The 23,677-nt window shown below is 41.1% G+C and overlaps 3 protein-coding genes across 5 annotated transcripts in view; 1 reads left to right on the forward strand and 2 right to left on the reverse strand.

The window, feature by feature from the left end:
- The window catches only part of LOC113011577 (NACHT, LRR and PYD domains-containing protein 12-like), a 382,413-nt gene that overhangs the window by 22,892 nt on the left and 335,844 nt on the right, over nt 1-23,677 (forward strand). The gene's annotated exons all lie outside the window — the stretch shown is intronic.
- LOC113011581 (histone-lysine N-methyltransferase mes-4-like) lies at nt 2,235-7,610 on the reverse strand. 3 transcript variants are annotated; one of them, XM_026151128.1, is made up of 11 exons: nt 7,550-7,610; nt 6,822-6,942; nt 6,350-6,512; nt 5,989-6,181; nt 5,732-5,803; nt 5,371-5,442; nt 4,903-4,974; nt 4,435-4,506; nt 3,967-4,038; nt 2,381-2,451; nt 2,235-2,300 (listed from the first exon to the last, which is right to left on the reverse strand). In XM_026151128.1, exons 2-10 carry the CDS (start codon nt 6,937-6,939, stop codon nt 2,404-2,406), a joined length of 882 nt encoding a protein of 293 aa, XP_026006913.1. In that variant the 5' UTR covers nt 6,940-6,942; nt 7,550-7,610; the 3' UTR covers nt 2,235-2,300; nt 2,381-2,403. The 3 variants fall into 3 exon arrangements, with proteins under 3 accessions (XP_026006913.1, XP_026006914.1, XP_026006912.1); XM_026151129.1 differs by lacking the exons at nt 2,235-2,300; nt 2,381-2,451 and adding exons at nt 3,066-3,132; nt 3,499-3,541; XM_026151127.1 differs by lacking the exons at nt 2,235-2,300; nt 2,381-2,451 and adding an exon at nt 3,321-3,541.
- Nucleotides 17,251-23,677, reverse strand: part of LOC113011575 (protein NLRC3-like) — a 46,989-nt gene continuing 40,562 nt past the window's right edge. The window contains exons 10-15 of the mRNA XM_026151120.1: nt 21,516-21,692; nt 18,949-18,989; nt 18,740-18,769; nt 18,517-18,596; nt 17,694-17,749; nt 17,251-17,561 (exon numbers count right to left, since the gene is read on the reverse strand). Coding sequence (XP_026006905.1) covers nt 17,297-17,561; nt 17,694-17,749; nt 18,517-18,596; nt 18,740-18,769; nt 18,949-18,989; nt 21,516-21,692 — 649 coding nt within the window. The 3' untranslated portion in view covers nt 17,251-17,296. The remainder of the gene's footprint in view (nt 17,562-17,693; nt 17,750-18,516; nt 18,597-18,739; nt 18,770-18,948; nt 18,990-21,515; nt 21,693-23,677) is intronic.

Raw genomic sequence — 23,677 nt, forward strand, 5'->3', positions numbered from 1 at the left:
CCTCCTCACGCTCCGCTCCGACCTCCTCACGCTCCGCTCCGACCTCCTCACGCTCCGCTCCGACCTCCTCACGCTCCGCTCCGACCTCCTCACGCTCCGCTCCGACCTCCTCACGCTCCGCTCCGACCTCCTCACGCTCCGCTCCGACCTCACTTTCTTCACTTGAATCTGTCAACTGTAGGTTATCTAACAAAATAAAAGATTGTCTTAATGAATTATAAGGTTATAGTGCAGGAAACGTGTATAATTCTTAACCTTAACACCACTTTACCTTCGATTTCAATCTCTTCAAGTGTTTTGCCTTGAAGGCTTTTGAGAGACCCTTTCTCCATGGCAATCAGTAGTTTGGATATTTTGGCAAGCTGGGTAGTAGCCTCTGGAAGTCTATAATATTCGCGATGAACACGAATATCATGACCTAGGAAGTTGGCAACTTGGTCTAACTCGTGATTCTTGAGGTTTAAGATCTGAGACAAAGTTGCGACATGTTTGCGCAACTGCGTTGAACGTAGGTGTTCAGGGTTTTCAGCCCCACATTCAGTCGCATAAATCCTCAAACAGTCCTGTCCTCTGTAGGGAGTCAGACAATGAGGTCTGGCAAACAGGAATATGTTTTCTGCCAGAACACCACAGTCTTGTCTTTTCTCTGTCAGCCGTGTTATGGCATTCACCATGTCTGGTGAAAGTAGCACTGCAACCTTGCGTCCTCGTTTACCCCTCAATTCTACACGACTGAAGTGTTGACAAAGGTAAAGTTCAAATTTTGTCAGTCCAATTGCAACATCCTTGTGCAGGGTACTAGTGTCTCTCTCCTGGAAGCCATTCAGTGTCATCTTTGAAATTTCTCCCCCTCTTCTCCTGTTAAATAGTATTACATTTGCCATGGTAGCTTTACAAAGTTCACTGTATGATTTTGGTGAACTATGCTCTTCCAAGTCCTTCAGTGCTTGTTCTGTAGTCTTCTCCAGATGTCTATGAAGACGCTGAACATCTTCTGTGAAAGGAAGTGTGGAAGGCTTGTTGAAGTGCCGCTCGTTTAGTGTGGTTAATGCAGTATGGGAGATGAGTTCTGACCACTTTGTAGCATAAAGGGTTTTGAAACTCTGGGTTGACTTTATCAGTGCACTGTCTTCTGCCATCAGTGCTCTGCAATGTATAATATCACAGACTTTCTGCAGTGAGTGTCCCAACTTTAAAGCAAGGCTTGGAGTCGAGTAGCAGTTCTTTTCTTCATCATACCCACACACCTTCTTAACAGCTTTGATAACCACATTGAAATTTGCAGGTCTTACAGCATCCTCAAAAGTGTGTATTGAGCATTCTTTCCGAAGTGTGAGCAGAAGTCTTCCACATTCTCGGAGTGTCTGGCGAATGTAGTCAAATTTGGTGGGATCTTTCCCATGTTTGTTAAAGAATGATTGAGCAAGCTGAAGAATAGAGAAGTCACTTCGCACAGTAGAAGTTATTTCATCATCTTTCATGACAGCTAATATCTTCCAAACACCGGGGGAAACTTGCTGACACAGAGCTGACTCACTCATACAGGCCAGGGACAAGACCTTTTTTCGTCCCCCCTCTGAATTGGCCTCCACTGGTTTTGAAGAACATTTACGAACATGTCTCCAAAGATCTCTTTTAAGATATAATGCCTCGCAATAAATGCAGTGAATATAGTCTTTTCCTTTGTAGGGTTTTTTTGATGTGCGTCTGGTTTTTAATGATCCAATCCCACTTGCGATGACCTCCGAGTTATGTCTGTGGTTTCCTTTGTTTCGCAGCTTAGAAAGCATTTTCAAACGGTCTTTGGACTTCTTGGGAAGACTTAAAACTCGAGCAACATCTGCATGTGATTTCTCATGAGTTTTTAAATGACGTGTAAACTTTGTCTGTAGTTTTCCACAAATGTAGCAGTATGTTTTGTTTCTTAGTGAGGAGGATGTTTTTAAGGAATCTTCAGCCGTAGTATTAGAGTCATCAACAATGCCTTCAGCATCAGACTTTTCTGCTGTGGCAATAACCCCTGATACGTCGAGCTGTCTTGTGCCAATTCCATCTTCAGATATTGATTCGGCATCTTCTGAAATTCTTTGTCCTACTCTCTCTAAAAAACTTTCTAGGCGAGGTCTTTTCGTTTTGCAAGCAGATTGACTGCTGGAGATCTCAGAGTTCTGTACTTGTTTGCAACTTATATTTAAAGGCTCTGATTTGTTGTCCCATGAGCTGTCTGAGTCAGCTATAGAATCTGGCACATATTCCTCTTCTGATGAAGCCCCCTCACTTGAACTATCTTCACTAAAGACCTAATAACAATCAAAAACACAAAGTAAGACTTTGTTTACCTTACATATTTTACTGAGAAGAATTCTGCAAAAACACTTACCTCTGGAAGAGGTTCAGTGAGGTTCACCTTGTGGCTAACATAACATCTTTTGTGCCAGGACTGGTAGCAAACTAGACAGAGAAAAATTAAGTTAATAAAAGAAAGGTAGTTAAAGCCGCTTTCCCCAATTTAAAAAAACAGGCTAGATGGAAGCATAAACACAGTCAAGAAGGCTCCCCCCTCCCATTGGATATTATCCATAGGCCACACCCCCTGGTGTGCTTTGCTGCTAAACAGGCCAGTGCATAGTGTGGTGGAGCCATGTTAATGTAGAATTTAAGGAGTCAGGAAAGACTGTTCTATCGTTTTTCTGGACTGAGCCATGTTATTGGCTGATGGTTTTAGACAAATGCAACAGAACCACTTCATTTTTTTTTCTTTAATCTCCAAACAACATTTATAGCTATGCTTTGTTAAAATGTTGTTATGAACATGAAAAAAAAATATGTTAAGCTAACTTGTTTTTGCAAATTGGGTATAGCAGCTTTAATAATGACATGGTAAGTAAATATGTAAAAAGTGCAGATGTAAAAGGTTCATTATGAACATATATCATATTTACTTATGGATTAGTTTTTATAGTGTTCCTTATGGATCATATTTAAGATATTCTAATGTACCCAACCTTCCATAATTAAATAATTACCTTCACATCTCACACCACTCCATTTCAGAGGCGAAAAAGGTCCTCCACATGCAAAACATTTTTCTAAACTTGACATTTCGTCAGGGACTAGATCATGATCGCAGTCCTGTTTGGTAAAAAAAAACAAAAAAAAAAAAACAGTGTAATCAAAAACAAAATTCATACTTTTGTGATGTAAAATATCACAACCAAATAGTTGTTTTGGTTCCTCTTTAAAAAGGAGTTAAGGACGGAAAAAAAAAAAAAAAAAAAAAAAAAAAAAAAAAAACAGGTTCAAGTGTTACTAAAACTATTAAATCAATTTTTGTAACTTTTGCAATGCAAAATTTAAAGGGAAAAATACCTGCTGTATATAGATCAATTTTCAAAACAATTTGTTCTTCTAGGTTTTATATTATGGTATATATTACAAAACCACAATGAAAAGAAAATTCATTGTGGACCCACAACACCCAAAAAAGATTAGACTTACAATTTGTTCTTTCTGAAATGAGAAGATGTGTCCAAAGTTTTGACTGGGAGTGTAAAAAAGTATAATTAAATCATGAAGTCATGAATCCATCAAGACATAACGGATGGCCTTTACACAACAATGTTACATAAATGTGCTTAGCATTAACAGGAAAGAGTTTAGCGATTGTTTCGGTTGTATTTACATGCTCCTTCCTATAGTAAGCTTCATTCTTGCTCCTTGATCAGCTGAAATTCAAATATGCGATCTAACTACATCAGAGTTCATTTCAACCAAGCCGAGAACTACGTCTTTATGCAAACCAGATTTAGGGTTGGGGTTTCATACTTCCTGTTTCAAATCTCAGTCCTCCTAATGCGTGCATCTTACTTGGTCAAGATAACCAAGGACCCACATACCTCAATACTGCCTAATAACTAGCACCTCAGTCTACAACTAAAACAATCTGACACTGAAACTCCAATTTACCTTTGTTGCGTCGTTAGGAGAGGAACTGGCTGCATTCTCATCCACAGCCTGAGATGGCACCATGTTGGATTTCTAAGGAAGAAGCGTGAATAATGAATGGCAGTCTTTGGGTCTAGCCAAGATGAATACAGTCCTCCTAATGTCTGGACCTGTCCAGTTGAGTAATACACAGGACCCGTGTGTGTATGCACAATTGCCAGAGTAACTCTCATTGATCTGAATTCATTTCTAAACTCAGTCCTCCTAATGTCTGGACCTGTCCAGTTGAGTAATACACAGGACCCGTGTGTGTGGGCGCACTTGTAGGTAGAACTCAGTTGTTTATACTTCCTGTTTCAAATCTCAGTCCTCCTAATGCGTGCATCTTACTTGGTCAAGATAACCAAGGACCCACATACCTCAATACTGCCTAATAACTAGCACCTCAGTCTACAACTAAAACAATCTGACACTGAAACTCCAATTTACCTTTGTTGCGTCGTTAGGAGAGGAACTGGCTGCATTCTCATCCACAGCCTGAGATGGCACCATGTTGGATTTCTAAGGAAGAAGCGTGAATAATGAATGGCAGTCTTTGGGTCTAGCCAAGATGAATACAGTCCTCCTAATGTCTGGACCTGTCCAGTTGAGTAATACACAGGACCCGTGTGTGTATGCACAATTGCCAGAGTAACTCTCATTGATCTGAATTCATTTCTAAACTCGGTCCTCCTAATGTCTGGACCTGTCCAGTTGAGTAATACACAGGACCCGTGTGTGTGGGCGCACTTGTAGGTAGAACTCAGTTGTTTATACTTCCTGTTTCAAATCTCAGTCCTCCTAATGCGTGCATCTTACTTGGTCAAGATAACCAAGGACCCACATACCTCAATACTGCCTAATAACTAGCACCTCAGTCTACAACTAAAACAATCTGACACTGAAACTCCAATTTACCTTTGTTGCGTCGTTAGGAGAGGAACTGGCTGCATTCTCATCCACAGCCTGAGATGGCACCATGTTGGATTTCTAAGGAAGAAGCGTGAATAATGAATGGCAGTCTTTGGGTCTAGCCAAGATGAATACAGTCCTCCTAATGTCTGGACCTGTCCAGTTGAGTAATACACAGGACCCGTGTGTGTATGCACAATTGCCAGAGTAACTCTCATTGATCTGAATTCATTTCTAAACTCAGTCCTCCTAATGTCTGGACCTGTCCAGTTGAGTAATACACAGGACCCGTGTGTGTGGGCGCACTTGTAGGTAGAACTCAGTTGTTTATACTTCCTGTTTCAAATCTCAGTCCTCCTAATGCGTGCATCTTACTTGGTCAAGATAACCAAGGACCCACATACCTCAATACTGCCTAATAACTAGCACCTCAGTCTACAACTAAAACAATCTGACACTGAAACTCCAATTTACCTTTGTTGCGTCGTTAGGAGAGGAACTGGCTGCATTCTCATCCACAGCCTGAGATGGCACCATGTTGGATTTCTAAGGAAGAAGCGTGAATAATGAATGGCAGTCTTTGGGTCTAGCCAAGATGAATACAGTCCTCCTAATGTCTGGACCTGTCCAGTTGAGTAATACACAGGACCCGTGTGTGTGGGCGCACTTGTAGGTAGAACTCAGTTGTTTATACTTCCTGTTTCAAATCTCAGTCCTCCTAATGCGTGCATCTTACTTGGTCAAGATAACCAAGGACCCACATACCTCAATACTGCCTAATAACTAGCACCTCAGTCTACAACTAAAACAATCTGACACTGAAACTCCAATTTACCTTTGTTGCGTCGTTAGGAGAGGAACTGGCTGCAATCTCATCCACAGCCTGAGATGCCACCATGTTGGATTTCTAAGGAAGAAGCATGAATAATGAATGGCAGTCTTTGGGTCTAGCCAAGATGAATACAGTCCTCCTAATGTCTGGACCTGTCCAGTTGAGTATTACACAGGACCCGTGTGTGTATGCATACTTTTCAGTATAGCCTTTATTCATTTAATCCTATTTATACTTATACTGTACTATTTACATTATACCTTGCTTCTCCATGGCCAGTTGGAATCACCATAGTTATAGGTGATTTCTTCTCCTGGACCAATATCTTTGATTGCAAACAAACAGAGATGGGGCCTTCCATCCACTCTGGTAACTGTCATTTTACTGTTTGGATTCACATTATCGTCATTTACAAGTCTGCCAAGTGAGCCGTCCTCTCTGGTAGCATCAACACTAAAACAAAAAGTATACAATAACAATTACACTCTGTAAAGAAAGTCATTAAGTATATTAGGTTGTAGAACGTCTGAATAACATTTTAATATTCAATTCAAAATATTATTTGAATATTATAATTTGTAAACCTCATGTATTTTATCCTTTATCAAAGTAGTTACATACCATAACTGTTTTCCATTGAACTTGAAATCAAATATGAAAACCTTGAGTGCATCATGGTAAAGTTTCATTCGGTTTTCTTGTTCCTCTTTAGTTATGATTTGTCCTCTGTACTCAAAAAGAAAATCTCCCTTTTGAAATGACCGACAGCTGAACACACCGCGACCTAAAGACACACATCAAAAACAAATTGGGCAATAAACTATAAACCATTTAATTAAAATCCTTCTTGTTTTTAAATATGTTTTTTATTTGATTATATTGTATTATTTATTTTGGAACATGTAACATGTTCATAATTCCTTGGGGAAAGACAAGGAAAAAATAGAAATATAATAATAATAATAATAATAAACAAGTATAATTATATTCGTGATTATTAATTTTCTCATGCATGGTATGCTACAAAAAAACTACAAAAAACATAAAAATTTCTATTTTGAGAAGCTGACTGCATTCTTTGGAATCAACTCACCTTTAAATGAATCAATATACCTCACATCAAATCCTGCCTTGTCTTCACCTAAGGAGCAGTAATACCTAGCATCTTGTATGGGATTTATTTTAGCTCTCCGTGGCCTTGTTGCCGCCATCCCCTGCAAAGATCAGGTATTAATGACTTTAGAAATAACACATTATACTACAAAATGTATGTAGACATAGAAATAAACAGATCGAAAAATCTATTTATGTTGGGGAGAGCTCCCCTAAAGGTTCCAAATATCTGTGTTCCTCCTATCTTGTATCACTGTGTGTCAGAGGCTGCATGCCCTACCTGTGGAAGTTCTGTTTCGTATATTTTATTTGGTCTAAGGTTACTGCAAATCTTAATGAGTTAATTTTCATATCCACATTTCCTTAACCTTTTATATTTCTTAAAGTTATAAATTAAAATAATGATTTAGTATGGTTGAACAATAAGCATATTTGTCCTACAGTTTTTGTTTCATTTGTAAAATATTTTCTGAAAACAGATCTCACTAGTTTTAAAACCACAAGTTTTGTGATGCTAAAACCAAAATTAATCAAACCAACAGCAACAGAATGTCAAACTTTTGCTACTAGCATGCTGGCTAGCTAAACTGTCAAAAATTAGATGCTTTGGTGTATCCGAACGTAATATAATAACCTATATTACTTTGCTTTATTGGATGAATATATTTATATAAACATCATGTGTAAGGGAATTTGTATGGTTCTCACCTGATCTTCCACGAAAGCAGTAAGATAAAAGCTGTCTCATTAAATCCTCATGTCGTGCACCTGAACTCTTTAGTGTCCTCTTCTTCTTCTTCTGCTCTTTAAATGTTCATGGTGGTTGGCAACCAGCGTAGATGTACATTAGCGCCCCCATAGTGCTGAGGAGTGGATATCATTGGCCAAGAACAGTGGATTAACACTGGGATTCTTGCAAATAGAATGCTATGATGTAATAGAGTTAAATTGCTCTAGTGGATTCTGACATAACTCACTTGGAATATGTAGACTTAATAATACTGTATAAAATGTAATTTTTCCAAAAGACTGATATTTATGCTTCTAAATTTTTAAAGAATGAAACAAAAGTAGTAAATGGGGATGATGAGTTTTAGTAACAACTTCAAAGTTATTTGGCTAAAAGAGTTTTAAAATTCAAATAATTAACTTGGACCAAAAAGGCATATTATTGCTACAATGAGATTGGTGAATAAAAATAGATTAGACCACAGATATTTAAGTATTGCAGCAATACAATTAATTTTCATGACCTTAAGTGTTTTTGTGATGCTTTCTTTTTCTTTTTAAATAGTAAAAACTCATGACATAATTAGGACAAAGTTTATAATGAAATAGAAAAATCTTTATTATTGTGGCTGGTCTGGGATGCTGCTGCAGGTGAGATGGACTCACCTGCATTGTATCTACAATCTGTTACAGCAACCGTATAATTATTGTAATTGTTGGACAGCGCGAGGGAACGACCGGCTCAGGTGAGCCACAGGCTGGTGCGCTAGCGGGATGGGGGTGCCGCTGGAAGCGTGGGCGGTCCCTGGAACCACCTCGTCACCAGCGCCGCTAGATCTACAGGCGAACGCCCAGGTAGTCACTTCCCCGTGGCTGGGCTGGGGCGCTGATGCTCCAGGCCTATTCCCTCGCTTGCTCATGGAGGGGGGGGGGGGGGGGGGGGGGAGGTGGCTCCTCGGTCTTAGTCGGGGGAAGAGGGTATGTGGCGGGGCGTGTTCTGCGATGCCGCTGCATGTGAGATGGACCCACCTGCACGGCATCTATAATCACACCACGCTGGCTTAAAACTTGTGCTCTGCTTGTGGTGTTGTTTGTGGTGATGTGTACGGCAGACACAAACATACCTTCCCACCCTCATACACACAACCACAAACACTCGGCCCTCACCCAACGTGGACACAGACATAAATGGACACTGTACACACAATCACACTCCCCAAACATTCTCTACATCCCAGGTCCAGGTATTCTTGCCCCGGAGGGGGAACTCATACCCAGACCCAGATGTTGCCCTCCTCCCTGAGGTGGAAATCAAGCAGACCGTCCCCGGCTCCGCAGTGGCAGGGGGCCGCTGCAACCCAGGCCTCGATCAGATGGCCAATTCCACCTTCAGGCCCCCCCGCCCTGACGGCTGGCAGAGAGTGGGGCTCTGTGAAGACCCCATGCCTCCCTCCGCTCGCTCATATGTAGTGTTGCTGCGTGCTGTTCTAAAGTGCATTTAAAACACGGGAGGAGATGTCATCTGTTCTTTTGATATTCATCAGAACCCTGGCTGCAGCATTTTGGATCAGCTGAAGACTTTTAGTTGCATTATGTGGACTTCCTGATAGTTAAGAGTTATAGTAATGCAGCCTTGAAGTAACAAAGGCATCAACTAGTTTTTCAGCATCACTCCTGGATGGGATGTTTCTAATTTTAGCAATATTACGGAGGTGGAAGGAGGAGACCCTAGAAACCTCTTTCATGTCAGATCTAAATGACATGTCTTTGTCAAAAAATAACACAGAGGTTCTTTGCTTTATTACTGGAGGCTAATTTAATGCCATCCAGATGAAGGGACTGACCAAGTAATTTGTTTTTCTGAGCTTCTGGTCCAAAGACAACTTCTGTCTTGTCGGAATTCAAAAGGAGGAAGTTTGAAGACATCCAGGTTTTTATGTCTTCCAAGCATGCCCGTAATCTTTATAACTGATTAGGTTCATCAGGATTTAGGTGTGCATAGCTATGGAAATTTATCCCATGCTGTCTAATGATTTTACCAATAGGGAACATATATATAGTAAAAAGGATCAGTCCAAGTACAGAACCCTGTGGTGTACGCCACAAGTAACCATAGAGGTTGAAGAGGATTTATCATTTACGTAAACAAACCTTGAGTCTGTTGGACAAGTAAGATTTAAACCAGCCTAGTGCTGTTCCTTTGATCCCTGCAACATTTTCAAACCTTTCTATGAGAATATTGTGATTGAATGTGTCAAAAACAGCACTGAGGTCCAGTAGAACCAGAATGGTCACCAGTCCATTATCTGAGGCCATGAGAATATCATTAGTAACTTTCACCAGAGCTGTTTCAGTGCTATGATGAGCTCTAAAGCCAGATTGAAACTCTTCAAACAGGTCGTTATTGTTTAAGTGCTAACACACCTGATTGGCAACTATTACCTCAAGAATTTTAGATATGAAGGGAAGATTAGATATAGGTCTATAGTTCATTAAGTTGTCTTGATTAAAAGAGGGTTTCTTAAATAGAGGTTTAATTACAGCAACCTTAAAATCCTATGGTACGTATCCATTTTCTAAAAATAAATTCATTATATCCAAAACTGGAGCAACAATTAAAGGAAATACCGCTTTAAATAGTTTGGTTCGGGATTAGGTCTAACATGCAGGTATGTATGTAGACCATGTCTACATACCTAAATGTCATAGTTCAGCTGTGTGCAGGCAGGAACGAGGAAAAGGACCCAAAATGCAGACTCTCGGAAGACTGGAGTGAAACTCAAAAACGGCAGCTTTATTGCTGGTTGGAAAATAAGAGACAATACAAAACTAATCCACGGGGAGACACACAGCACAGGATTAGTGCCGTTTACGACGCGACAGGGAGCACAGAAAATACAGGGCTAAAATACACAGGGCATAACGAGGGGAATGAGAGGCAGGAGGTGAACACTGGTGGGAGACATCAGGGCTAACGAGACCAAGGAAGCAAAACTGAAAACACTGACATGAGACAAAGGCTGTATCCCAATTCAGGGTCTGCAGCCTTAAAGTACGCAGCCTCAACGATCCTCAAAGGCTGCGTACTCAAAGACCGCTAAGGCCGGAAGTAAGAGGCTTGTGAAATGGGACGGTCTAGCCTCCATCGCGCTGCCCAGGTTGCCTAGCAACCATAACACCAATCGCTGGAAACGTTTCATACAGTTTTGTTTGACAGAAATGAAAGAGAACATATTTTGTTTGTGTGTTTGTTTCTACACGAGCTTTGTGTGATTTAATAAGTATCTGAGGCTGAGACCACAGGACTGTAAAACATGATTGTTGGCCTTCATATTTGTACTGCAGTCATTTAAGATTAGCTAGTAAATAACAATTAGCTAATGTTGTTCATGAGACTAAAGTCAGTGTAAATATGATATGGCCAATATTATAGTTATTATATTAATCATCATAAGCCATTACAGCAGTGAGTTTGAACTCTCAAATCAAATCACTTCTACAGCACATGTGAGTGAAATTCATGTGAGTGAACTCTGTGTCAAATATAGTCATGTAAGGTTTGGTTCCAGTTACGACCCGATTGCTTCAGCCCATAAAGTGATTTCTTTAGTCTATACACCAGTTTATTAGTCTCACTTGATTCTGTCTCAAAACCTTCTGGTTGTTGTATATATATTTCTTCATTTATTGGTGCGTGTAGATAGGCGGTTTTTACATCCATCTGGTGAACCAACATATCATCCTGAACCACTTTCTGCATCAAAACTCTCACACTCGATAAATTAGCAGTCGGTGAAAAAGTCTCCTCATAATCAACTCCTTTTGTTTGACTAAAACCTTTAGCCACAAATCGAGCTTTATATCTGTCTGATCCGTCTGAGTTCTTTTTAACGGCATAAACCCATTTACCCCCCACTGCTTTCTTACCCTCTGGTAAAGTGGTTAAAGTAAATGTGTCATTCTCCTTAAGGGATTGAATTTCTTCATTCATCGCTTTTTCCCATTCTTTTGACTCACTTGACACAATAGCTTCACTAAATGATGTGGGTATTTCACACAACAATCTGTAGCAATAATCAACACTAGTTTGCATCTGTTCATTTTCACACTCTTTCACATCCGTGATATAATCACTCAAATAATCAGGTCTCTTTCTGATTCTGGATGGATAACGTGTAGCTCCAGCATCTACTTTATCCTCAGTTTTAACCTCGGACTCAGTTTGACTGCTTTCACTACCATCTGGAATGTCCTCATCCTTCGTCTGTTTGGGTTCACCATCTTTTCTGGATTCATAAACCTCATCTTCATACATCTGATCACTCTGTGTTTGTTGATCCATTGTCGCGGGATTTAGTATTTTTATCAATCTGTGCTTTTCAACCTTCCCGGTTTTTGGGAAATAGATCAAATATGCTGGACTATTTTTGTCATATCCCAAGAAAACACCTTTGTCGCATCTTGGATCCAGCTTTCCCCTATTTTGTTTATAAGCATAGCACAATGATCCGAATTTTTTCATTCTAGAAAGATCAGGTCTTTTTCCAGTTAACATCTTATACGCTGTCTGACCTGTGCGTTTGTTAAAACATCGGTTCCTAATCACTCCCGCGGTTTGTACTGCATATGGCCATAAAGACTTTGGCAATTCGCTCTCAACTAACATGCATCTCGCCATGTCAAAAAGTGTACGCCAGTTCCTCTCTGCTGTTCGGTTTTGATGAGGCGAATATGGCGCCGAAGTTTCCTGCCTAATGCCGTGTCTACTTAATAAATCTCTGAACTGACTGCTTGTAAATTCAGTTCCATTATCAGAACGAATGCACTTGATTTTCCCATATGACGCCACATCTGCAATAAATCTTTCAGTTGCTTGAGTTGTATCACTTTTGTGTTTCAGATTATATACAAATGTTGCACCTGAATAATCATCAACAAACGACAAAACAAACTTAAACCCTTCTTTAGAGTTTGGCGTAATCGGACCAGCCAAATCCGTATGTACCAACTCTAATGCTGCCCTGGCCTTTTCATCCGGTTCTTGGTTCCTAGTTTGAATAAACTTCCCTTGTATACAGGCTTCACATTGCATATTTTTGTTGATTTTACCCTTAATTTCCATTCCATCAACGACATTTTGCAGATTTTGAACATCCTCATAATTACAGTGTCCTAGGATTTCATGCCACGTTTGCATATCAAAACATCCATTACATTTATCTTCAAACTCTTGCACAGTGTTTATAAAGAACAGTCTCTCGTGTTCATATATAGGGAATTTTGTTCCATCAACATGTTTAAGAAAACTGTCCCCGTGTTTGAAAACCACAGTGGCTCCGTTACTAGTAGCTGCTTTTACTGACAAAATGTCCTGTGGGAACGATGGAATGTAGAGTGCTTGTTTCAATGTTACCTTGTGGCTGCGTCCTTTACTGTCGATCATACTTATCTCAGCATCTCCTCGCCGCTTTGCAGCTCCTCTGCTCCGCCTTCCGTCAGCCAACTCTACACAATGAGCCTCGGGTTGAAATGTGTCATCAAAAGTCTTAAAACTCTCGATCTTCGTGAAGATATGTGACGTCGCTCCCGTATCCACCAATAGCTGGTTATTCAGCATCTCTTGGCCGCCGTCCGGGACCCTCTGGGGTTTGGAGCCCGTCTTGAACGCGTAGTCCTTCTCCACGACCCCTCTCGCTTCATCCCGTCTTAGCTTCCTTCTACAGGTCGCATCTTTGTGTGTACTACTCCGGCAAAAACTGCACCATACTCTAGATCGGCACGTTCTTGCAGTGTGTCCCTTTAGTCGAAAATTTAAAACACACAATCTCATTATTCTTTGATCTTCGGTCATCTGCTCGCCATGAAGTAGAATCCTGGTCTGATTGCACTTTTGTCCTCATTACGTTGTCATTAGTTATAGCCACACGCATTCGCTCGGTTTCTTCATAACTTCTGAGTTTTACTTTAAAATCTGAAAATGTGATTTTTGCTTCACTCTGTGTAACGTGCACAATCAGGGGTTTAAACGTCTCTGGTAGACCTTTCATTATCATTGCGATCAGAAGTCCATCAGTTAGTGACTCACCCGCATTTTTTAACGCTGTGATAATTGCTTCTGCTCGGATAATATAGTCCGTCACACTTTCATTCTTTTCATTTGTGAGAGAAGTGAGTTCGGTGTACAGACTTATGATCCTTGGCTTGCCCACTCCTGCATAATGACCTCTCAAAATTTTTAGGGCCTTCCGTCCGTCATCAACTGCATCTCTCATAACTAACGATAAACTTTTGTCATCCAGAAATTGTATCAACTCTGCATATGCTTCTGCATTTTTGTCATCATCTTCACCATCGGCTTCTTCATCACCCTCAGCCTTTAAGATGACATCTTTCAAACCTTGTAGTCTGAGATGACCAAGGAACTTCGTTTCCCATATCTCATATTTCCTTTCATCTCCATCAAATTGCAAACGGGAATATCGACTGCCCGACTCTGCCGTGCGTCTGCTCATGATGCACAAAAACGCTTACTCACTCAATCGTGCCAAACTTTTAACACCTGCCGGTAACTTGCGCAGCGGAAGCGTGCTGGGCCCATAACCTGTTAGCAGAGCTGCTCTGGGCCACGTCATGGCATAATATTTTTGAGGGAGAATAAAAAGTCAACACACATATCTTATTTCTGATGGAGGACTCTGCCACTACACTTCTCCAGTCCATTCACAGTAGTCGTTGCATGGTGAGACATGGATAGGAAGTGGGCGGAGGCTTTTACCGTCATTTTATTGTCACGCAAAGTACAAACACCTGTGGACACACAATCCAACAGAAACGTTTCCAGCGGTGAGTATCATGGTTGCTAGGCAACCTGAGCAGTGCGACGGAGCCTAGACCGTCCCATTTCACAAGCCTCTCACTTCCGACCTTAGCGGTCTTTGAGTACGCGGCCCTTGTGGACTGCTAAGGCTGCGTATTTTAAGGCTGCAGACCCTGAATTGGGATACAGCCACAGAGACAGAACACCAAACCATGATAACCGAAACATGGGAAAATAATAATCAAAACTGTACACTAAGAAAGCAGAACAACAAAGCATGGAGCAGCAAAAAACCAAAACACAGACAGCAATAAATACAAAACACACAGTGAAGGGAAAGGGTGAACACAAGACCCAGGGAACACAGATAAACGTGAAGGCAAGAGGACCTAAAACAGTGAATAAAAAATAACCACAAACTCAAAATGCTGGGTCGAGAGACCCAGGACCATGACACCTAAATGCATTGAGTTGCCACTATGTGATTGCCCAATTAGTGAGTAGTTAACGAGCAGTTCGAGGTGTACCCAATAAAGGTCACTCTTTTTTACATTTGTTTTAGAATTGCAATATCCTCTTTACACAGGGCCAGGAAAGCATTTCCCCTTGAAAAATAAGATAATAGAAAACAACCTATATTTGTATTCACTCAGGTTCTCTTCATCTAATCTGATAACAGATAAATGAGAGAACAAACCAAAAAATAAATAACTTATCAGTCAAATACTTTTTCATACCACTTTGTAAGTACGTAACTGTATTTACTTAGTATAACTGTGAATAATTACACAAAACCTTAGTGTTTCATATAAAAGCAAAGCTTCATATGTCTTCTTTCCAACAAGGTAAAGCAGGCTTTTATTACAATTAAGTTCAACATACAGTGGTTCATTTGGTGTGGTCATTTTGGAACATTTACCAGTTATCTAACCCACATGTGAATTGGAAGGACTGTGTAAGAATTGGCGGGACAACTACACACAAGCCTCATTATTATTCACACATGTGTGAATATTCATGAGGTCCTGCTATTACACACGCTACCACCAGGGGCACTCTTGGTGATACACAGATTTAACACAAAATCAAGTTTATATGTATTAAACCGACATCTTGATTTTTTTGTTTTTTTAGGGTTAGTGGACCAATAGAAACCACTCTACGTTGTTAGATTTCAGTCAAAATTAGCAGGACACCGCCTCTGTCCTGTTAATTCAAAATGTCCTTCTAGTGTGGTGTGTATTCAGACGAAATGTCCAGCTAATACATGTTTACCAACGCACACACACACACACACACACACACACACACACAGGCAAGGTACTCTTTGTGTGTATGTAGACGTCATATGTTAATGAACCTATGCATATTCATGTAACCCCAAGTGGTACGGGAGAACGGACGAGAGCAACTGGGATCAGACGAGAGAACGGCATCTGTCCGGTCTCTCCCGTGCACGAGTAACATGAAGAACTTTGCCTACTTGTGTCTTGCCTTGCAGTGTAATTATATTGTCTTCAACGTTCCAGCGGATAGGTACAAGCTACAAACCTATCAGTATCATTAGAAGACATAGCATACATTTTCACTGCTATGCAGATGACACCTAGCTCTATCTGTCCATGAAGCCAGATAACACACACGAATTAGTTAAACTGCAGGAATGTCTTAAAGACATAAAGACCTGGATGGCCGCTAACTTTCTGCTTCTTAATTCAGATAAAACTGAGGTTATTGTACTCGGCCCTGAAAAGCCTAGAAATATGGTATCTAACCAGATTCTTACTCTGGATGGCATTACCTTGGCCTCCAGTAACGCGGTGAGGAACCTTGGAGTCATTTTTGACCAGGACATGTCCTTCAATGCACATATTAAACAAATATGTAAGACTGCGTTCTTCCATTTGCACAACATCTCTAAAATTAGAAATATCCTGTCTCAGAGTGATGCTGAAAAACTAATTCATGCATTTATTACTTCCAGGCTGGACGACTGTAATTCATTATTATCAGGATGTCCAAAAAACTCACTGAAAAGCCTTCAGCTAATCCAAAATGCTGCAGCAAGAGTCCTGACATGGACTAGAAAGAGAGAGCATATTTCTCCTGTTTTGGCTTCCCTTCATTGGCTTCCTGTTAAATCCAGAATTGAATTCAAAATCCTGCTCCTCACATACAAGGTCTTAAATAATCAGGCCCCATCTTATCTTAATGACTTTGTAGTACCATATCACCCTATTAGAGCACTTCGCTCTCGCTCTGCAGGCCTACTTGTTGTTCCTATAGTATTTAAAAGTAGAATGGGAGGGAGAGCCTTCAGTTTTCAGGCCCCTCTTCTGTGGAACCAGCTTCCAGTTTGGATTCGGGAGACAGACACTATCTCTACTTTTAAGATTAGGCTTCAAACTTTCCTTTTTGCTAAAGCATATAGTTAGGGCTGGACCAGGTGACCCAGAATCCTCCCTTAGTTATGCTGCAATAGATGTAGGCTGCCGGGGGATTCCCATGATGCATTGAGTTTTTCCTTTCCAGTCACCTTTCTCACTCACTATGTATTAATAGACCTCTCTACATTGAATCATATCTGTTATTAACCTCTGTCTCTCTTCCACAGCATGTCTTTATCCTGTCTTCCTTCTCTCACCCCAACTGGTCGCAGCAGATGGCCGCCCCTCCCTGAGCCTGGTTCTGCCGGAGGTTTCTTCCTGTTAAAAGGGAGTTTTTCCTTCCCACTGTCGCCAAAGTGCTTGCTCATAGGGGGTCATATGATTGTTGGGTTTTTCTCTGTATCTATGAAGCGCCTTGAGGCAACTTATGTTGTGATTTGGCGCTATATAAATAAAATTGAATTGAATTGAATTATAAATAAACTGCATTGTGGTTATTTGTATGATAAAGAACAGTTCATATTAGCTGAGCACCACACAGTAACACAGATGTTTCACAGCACAGTGCTCACCCTCCTTTGTTTCACAGTGTGGCAGGTGGAGCTCCCAGACTGCATCCTCAGAGCATGTGATGTTAAACAGCGGCCCTGCAGCTGTTTTTCCAGCTGATTGAAGGAGGCTCCCATCCCATTGGACAGTCCTGTACAACAGCTCCGCCTCCTGAGCCATAACAAACACTAGTCTGGTCAGAGTACACTGGAACACACCTGGACCAGGACACCTGAACCTGTAGGACACAGAAGGGCTGAAGCACTCCAACCAGCCTGTATGAGCTGAGGTCTGATCACCACCAGCTGTATCACGCGTCTTGTCACATCATTACATACATGTTATCAACCTAATGTGAAATTAGAAGCACCTGTAGGAGATGTGTGTGGATTCAGTTTGTACTTGAGGGGTGAAGCTTAATGGAGGCTGGAATTCAGAGAGGAAATACATCAGCTGTTTAAAGCAGCAATAAACAAGTAAACGGTGAACAAACTATACAGAGTACACCCATCCATCCATCATCCATCCATTTTCTTCTGCTTTATCCAGGGCCGCAGGGGTAGCAGCCTAAGCAGAGAAGCTCAGACCTCCCTCTCCCCAGCCACCTCCTCCAGCTTATCTGGGGGAACACCAAGGCGTTCCCAGGCGAGCCAAGAGATATAATCTCTCTAGCGTGTCCTGGTCTGCCCCGGGGCCTCCTCCCGGTGGGACATGCCCAAACACCTCACCCATGATGCGCCCAGGGAGCATCCTTGTCAGACGCCCAAACCACCTCTGCTGGCTCCTTTCGATGTGGAGGAGCAGCGGCTCTACTCTGAGCCCCTCTCGGATGGCTAAACCTCTCACCCTATCTCTAAGGGAGAGGCCAGCCACCCTTCGGAGGAAGCTCATTTCAGCCGCTTGTATTCGCAACCTCGTTCTTTCAGTCATTACCCACAGTTCGTGGCCATAGGTGAGGGTAGAAACATAGATGGACCACACAGCTAGTGGAGTGTGCCCCTAGGCACACAGAGTACACATCAGGTGTTATCTGTACACACTTTCAAAACTGCGAGTAACATACTGACAATGACATAGAATCTTAAACCTGACTGGTTGTCTGCCCTGTGCTTTAACACACCTGACAAAATTTCTGTGCTGAAGGCCTATTTTTTGTATCACAAGACAATCAGATGCACATGCTTTTCTCTCACCTTAATGTCCTTTATGTCATCTTTAGTCAAATCAAGCTCTGTGTCTAATGAGTCTGGATTCAGTCTGACCTCAGAGTAACCTGATGAGAGACAAACATCGAATAATTCAGGATTTCCTGGAACTCTAACTGGTGCTGTTTACAATCATATTAGTTTCTTAGTGGTTTTCTGATCAAATACAAACTGTCTGTGAGGGATTTCTCTTTCTTCCTTAAGGACCCACCATCTTCTTCAGCTGCAGCCTTCTCACTCACTAAAAAGATTTTAAAAAGTATTAAAATATTTTGACCAAAACCAGTACCTAAAAACACATCCTTAAAACCCCCCCATAATTTATAGATTTTTGCAAAATGAAATAAGCACAAACGAGCTTTCATGTGATATGCTGTTGATGAAATAGTGATGAATGTGACACAAAGTCTCAGTACTCACTGGTTTTGTCTATGGAAGATTTAAAAGTCTTGACATCAACTCTGCAGAGAGCAACGGTAAAACACAACTGATTAATGGTGTACTAAGCCTAGCCAGAGAAGAAGAAGACAGACTTTACCATGAAGATCCTCAGTGTGGATCAGTATAATATCAGCCTGATGTCTGCAGTTTAGTGTCAGCACAACTTTCACATCATATTCATCTCAGCACAACTAAAACATGCTGACTGACCTCAGAGTTTCAAGTCCACATCCTGGACTCTCCAGGAAACCACACAGATGCTTCACTCCTGAATCCTGCAGCTTGTAGTTTCCTCTCAGCTCCAGCTGTCTCAGATGGGAGGGGTTGGACTTCAGTGCTGCTGCCAGATAATCACAGCTGATCTCTGACAAACCACAGTCGATCAATCTGTATAAAGAATGAAAGATGTAAGTTTATTAGACAAAGTGTGAGCTTGAAATCATTCAGTGTTTCATCATCTGTTCAGAGCTGAAGAAGGTTCAGAATGTAGAAGTTTAGAAAATGAAAACTCCAAACAGCTGAAGCCAACAGGAAGCAGCTTCAAACAAACACAACAAGAGAAAAAACTCTGAATGTTTCACATTAAAGTCGTACATTTCTCATAAAAACAGGACAAAGACTTGAAAAAGTCGTGTTTTTCCTTCCAGGAACCACAAGGCTTCACTTTTAAAGGTGAAGTGTGAAAGAAATGGACATATTTGAAGTCCAACACCTTTTTCCAGTCACATTATTAATGCAGACAAACTACAAGCTCATTTTCATTCCAACAAGTCATCTTCTGACCTGGACTAACAACACTGGTCTCTATGTGCAGCTGGCTGTGAGACCAGTGCTCAGGGAGCGTCTACAAAGTGCAACACTGAAAGAACATCACACACTCATTTGCTTCCAGCACTTTCACACAAACATCTACTGTCATTATTGTCACCAAACTCTGTGGATCCTTTATTGCAAATTCAAATGGGATCAAATGGTCAGACAAAAGAGGGTTATGAGGAAATATGATGAAATGTTGTGTATTAGCAGCAAGTTATTGAATCATTTTCCTCAGAAACCAAACAAAATGATTGACAAACATGTTTTTACAAACTCAGTGTTGGACTTGGATCAGCAGGATAAGCTGATGTTTAAAGGCATTTGAGTCTCGCTGTATGAGAGTCCAGTTATTACTCAATATTTATGGATGATGTTCTTTCAGTGTTGCACTTTGTAGACGCTCCCTGAGCCTCACAGCCAGCTGCACATGGACCAGCTGACATTACCCAGCATTAGAGGCGGGTGTAAAAAAAATGGATTTTCCTATTTAAATGGTTTTAATTTGAATAAAGCGATGTTGATTCATTCAATCCTGAATCGTTTTTTAATATAAATGTATTTTGCCAGAATCTCAGGTTAAAGCTCCCAAAAGTATTTCAACAACAAGCAAACAGATAAAACAGTAAATGAGAGCAGCTAAACACACAAAGATGGAAACACAGAGCGTGGATCGTTCACTCGACGGCACGTGCACGGACACGCCATCGGTGCTGAAAGTGGACAGCTCACAGATCCTGAAGCTGCAGGTTTCATCTGTCTCCAACCAAAACTGACTGAACCAGCAGCAGAAGAAGATCCAAACTACGCTTTACGTTTGATGAACATCGTCATGAATTCTCTCTGACTTTGACGTTTACTTCCTGCACAGCTCTCTCTCTCTCTCAGTGTACTTCAAGAACAGTTTACCTTCAAAAATCTGTTTCCTGCATTATTCACTACTTATTACGCACCAGTCTGCTGTTGTGTTCACTGCTGTCGGCCTCCGAAAACAAAGCCTCATTTCTGCTGTTCAATACTGAAGAAATGTAAACCTTTTAAAATGATGACAGATTACAAACTCTCAGCTGTGTCTGTAATCAAACCTCTGTAACTTTGCTTCCCTTCAGCAGCATCAGCTCATGTTCACATGTTGATTCATGGTTTGCTTCAGTTTTTCATCGACTGCAGAAGATTTTGAAGGTTATCTGCTATAAAAAGCCAGAACAGGAAAACCTGCTTCATGTGTTTCTGTTTGATCCTCAGTGACTTTGACACAAAGGCCTCTGCTGTGATGATCACACCTCTGATCAAGTCTCACAGTGTCAGCTTTGTTTTTATACATATGGATATGTGCTGATAAATGATCAGAATTATAATATTTCCCACTGTCTGCTGTGTGCCGTGACCTTTGACCTGCTAAAGACAGTCAGCTGTGGATTATTCATTGTTGTGTCTGATACTTAGAACTGTGAGGAAGAACACTACACAGTTAATCAGGGTCCCCTCTCTCTGAATCAGGAAAGGTGGGCAGGCCGCGTGTGGGCCACGGGCCATACGTTGAGTCTCACTGTTTGAAATGTGAACATTGTTCTGCTGCAGTCAATGGACTAAACCAGAGAAGAAGAAAACAGACTTTACCATGAAGATCCTCAGTGTGGATCAGTATAATATCAGCCTGATGTCTGCAGTTTAGTGTCAGCACAACTTTCACATCATATTCATCTCAGCACAACTAAAACATGCTGACTGACCTCAGAGTTTCAAGTCCACATCCTGGACTCTCCAGGAAACCACACAGATGCTTCACTCCTGAATCCTGCAGCTTGTTGTTGTCACTCAGGTCCAGCTCTCTCAGATGGGAGGGGTTGGACTTCAGTGCTGCTGCCAGATAATCACAGCTGATCTCTGACAAATCACAGTCCCACAATCTGTATAAAGAATGAAAGATGTAAGTTTATTAGACACAGTGTGAGCTTGAAATCATTCAGTGTTTCATCATCTGTTCAGAGCTGAAGAAGGTTCAGAATGTAGAAGTTTAGAAAATGGAAACTCCAAACAGCTGAAGCCAACAGGAAGCAGCTTCAAACAAACACAACAAGAGAAAAAACTCTGAATGTTTCACATTAAAGTCGTACATTTCTCATAAAAACAGGACAAAGACTTGAAAAAGTCGTGTTTTTCCTTCCAGGAACCACAAGGCTTCACTTTTAAAGGTGAAGTGTGAAAGAAATGGACATATTTGAAGTCCAACACCTTTTTCCAGTCACATTATTAAAGCAGACAAACTACAAGCTCATTTTCATTCCAACAAGTCATCTTCTGACCTGGACTAACAACACTGGTCTCTATGTGCAGCTGGCTGTGAGACCAGTGCTCAGGGAGCGTCTACAAAGTGCAACACTGAAAGAACATCACACACTCATTTGCTTCCAGCACTTTCACACAAACATCTACTGTCATTATTGTCACCAAACTCTGTGGATCCTTTATTGCAAATTCAAATGGGATCAAATGGTCAGACAAAAGAGGCTTATGAGGAAATATGATGAAATGTTGTGTATTAGCAGCAAGTTATTGAATCATTTTCCTCAGAAACCAAACAAAATGATTGACAAACATGTTTTTACAAACTCAGTGTTGGACTTGGATCAGCAGGATAAGCTGATGTTTAAAGGCATTTGAGTCTCGCTGTATGAGAGTCCATTTATTACTCAATATTCATGGATGATGTTCTTTCAGTGTTGCACTTTGTAGACGCTCCCTGAGCATCACAGCCAGCTGCACATGGACCAGCTGACATTACCCAGCTTTAGAGGCGGCTGAAAAAAAATGGATTTTCCTATTTAAATGGTTTTAATTTGAATAAAGCGATGTTGATTCATTCAATCCTGAATCGTTTTTTAATATAAATGTATTTTGCCAGAATCTCAGGTTAAAGCTCCCAAAAGTATTTCAACAACAAGCAAACAGATAGAACAGTAAATGAGAGCAGCTAAACACACAAAGATGGAAACACAGAGCGTGGATCGTTCACTCGACGGCACGTACACGGACACGCCGTCGGGGCTGAAAGTGGACAGCTCACAGATCCTGAAGCTGCAGGTTTCATCTGTCTCCAACCAAAACTGATTGAACCAGCAGCAGAAGAAGATCCAAACTACGCTTTACGTTTGATGAACATCGTCATGAATTCTCTCTGACTTTGACGTTTACTTCCTGCACAGCTCTCTCTCTCTCAGTGTACTTCAAGAACAGTTTAACGTCAAAAATCTGTTTCCTGCATTATTCACTGCTTATTACGCACCAGTCTGCTGTTGTGTTCACTGCTGTCGGCCTCCGAAAACAAAGCCTCATTTCTGCTGTTCAATACTGAAGAAATTTAAACCTTTTAAAATGATGACAGATTACAAACTCTCAGCTGTGTCTGTAATCAAACCTCTGTAACTTTGCTTCCCTTCAGCAGCATCAGCTCATGTTCACATGTTGATTCATGGTTTGCTTCAGTTTTTGATGGACTGCAGAATATTTTGATGGTTATCTGCTATAAAAAGCCAGAACAGGAAAATCTGCTTCATGTGTTTCTGTTTGATCCTCAGTGACTTTGACACAAAGGCATCTGCTGTGATGATCACACCTCTGATCAAGTCTCACAGTGTCAGCTTTGTTTTTATACATATGGATATGTGCTGATAAATGATCAGAATTATAATATTTCCCACTGTCTGCTGTGTGCCGTGACCTTTGACCTGCTAAAGACAGTCGGCTGTGGATTATTCATTGTTGTGTCTGATACTTAGAACTGTGAGAAAGAACACTACACAGTTAATCAGGGTCCCCTCTCTCTGAATCAGGAAAGGTGGGCAGGCCGCGTGTGGGCCACGGGCCATACGTTGAGTCTCACTGTTTGAAATGT

The sequence above is a fragment of the Astatotilapia calliptera genome, chromosome 19, assembly GCF_900246225.1.
Source record: "Astatotilapia calliptera chromosome 19, fAstCal1.2, whole genome shotgun sequence".
NCBI lineage: Eukaryota > Metazoa > Chordata > Actinopteri > Cichliformes > Cichlidae > Astatotilapia > Astatotilapia calliptera.

Coding starts and splice junctions, on each gene's coding strand:
- LOC113011581 (XM_026151127.1), bottom strand. CDS start 6,939: ATGGCGGCAACAAGGCCACGGAGAGCTAAAATAAATCCCATACAAGAT. Junction 4,507..4,902: donor CTCCTAACGACGCAACAAAG/GTAAATTGGAGT, acceptor CTTCTTCCTTAG/AAATCCAACATGGTGCCATC. Junction 3,542..3,966: donor CTCCTAACGACGCAACAAAG/GTAAATTGGAGT, acceptor TTACACTCCCAG/TCAAAACTTTGGACACATCT.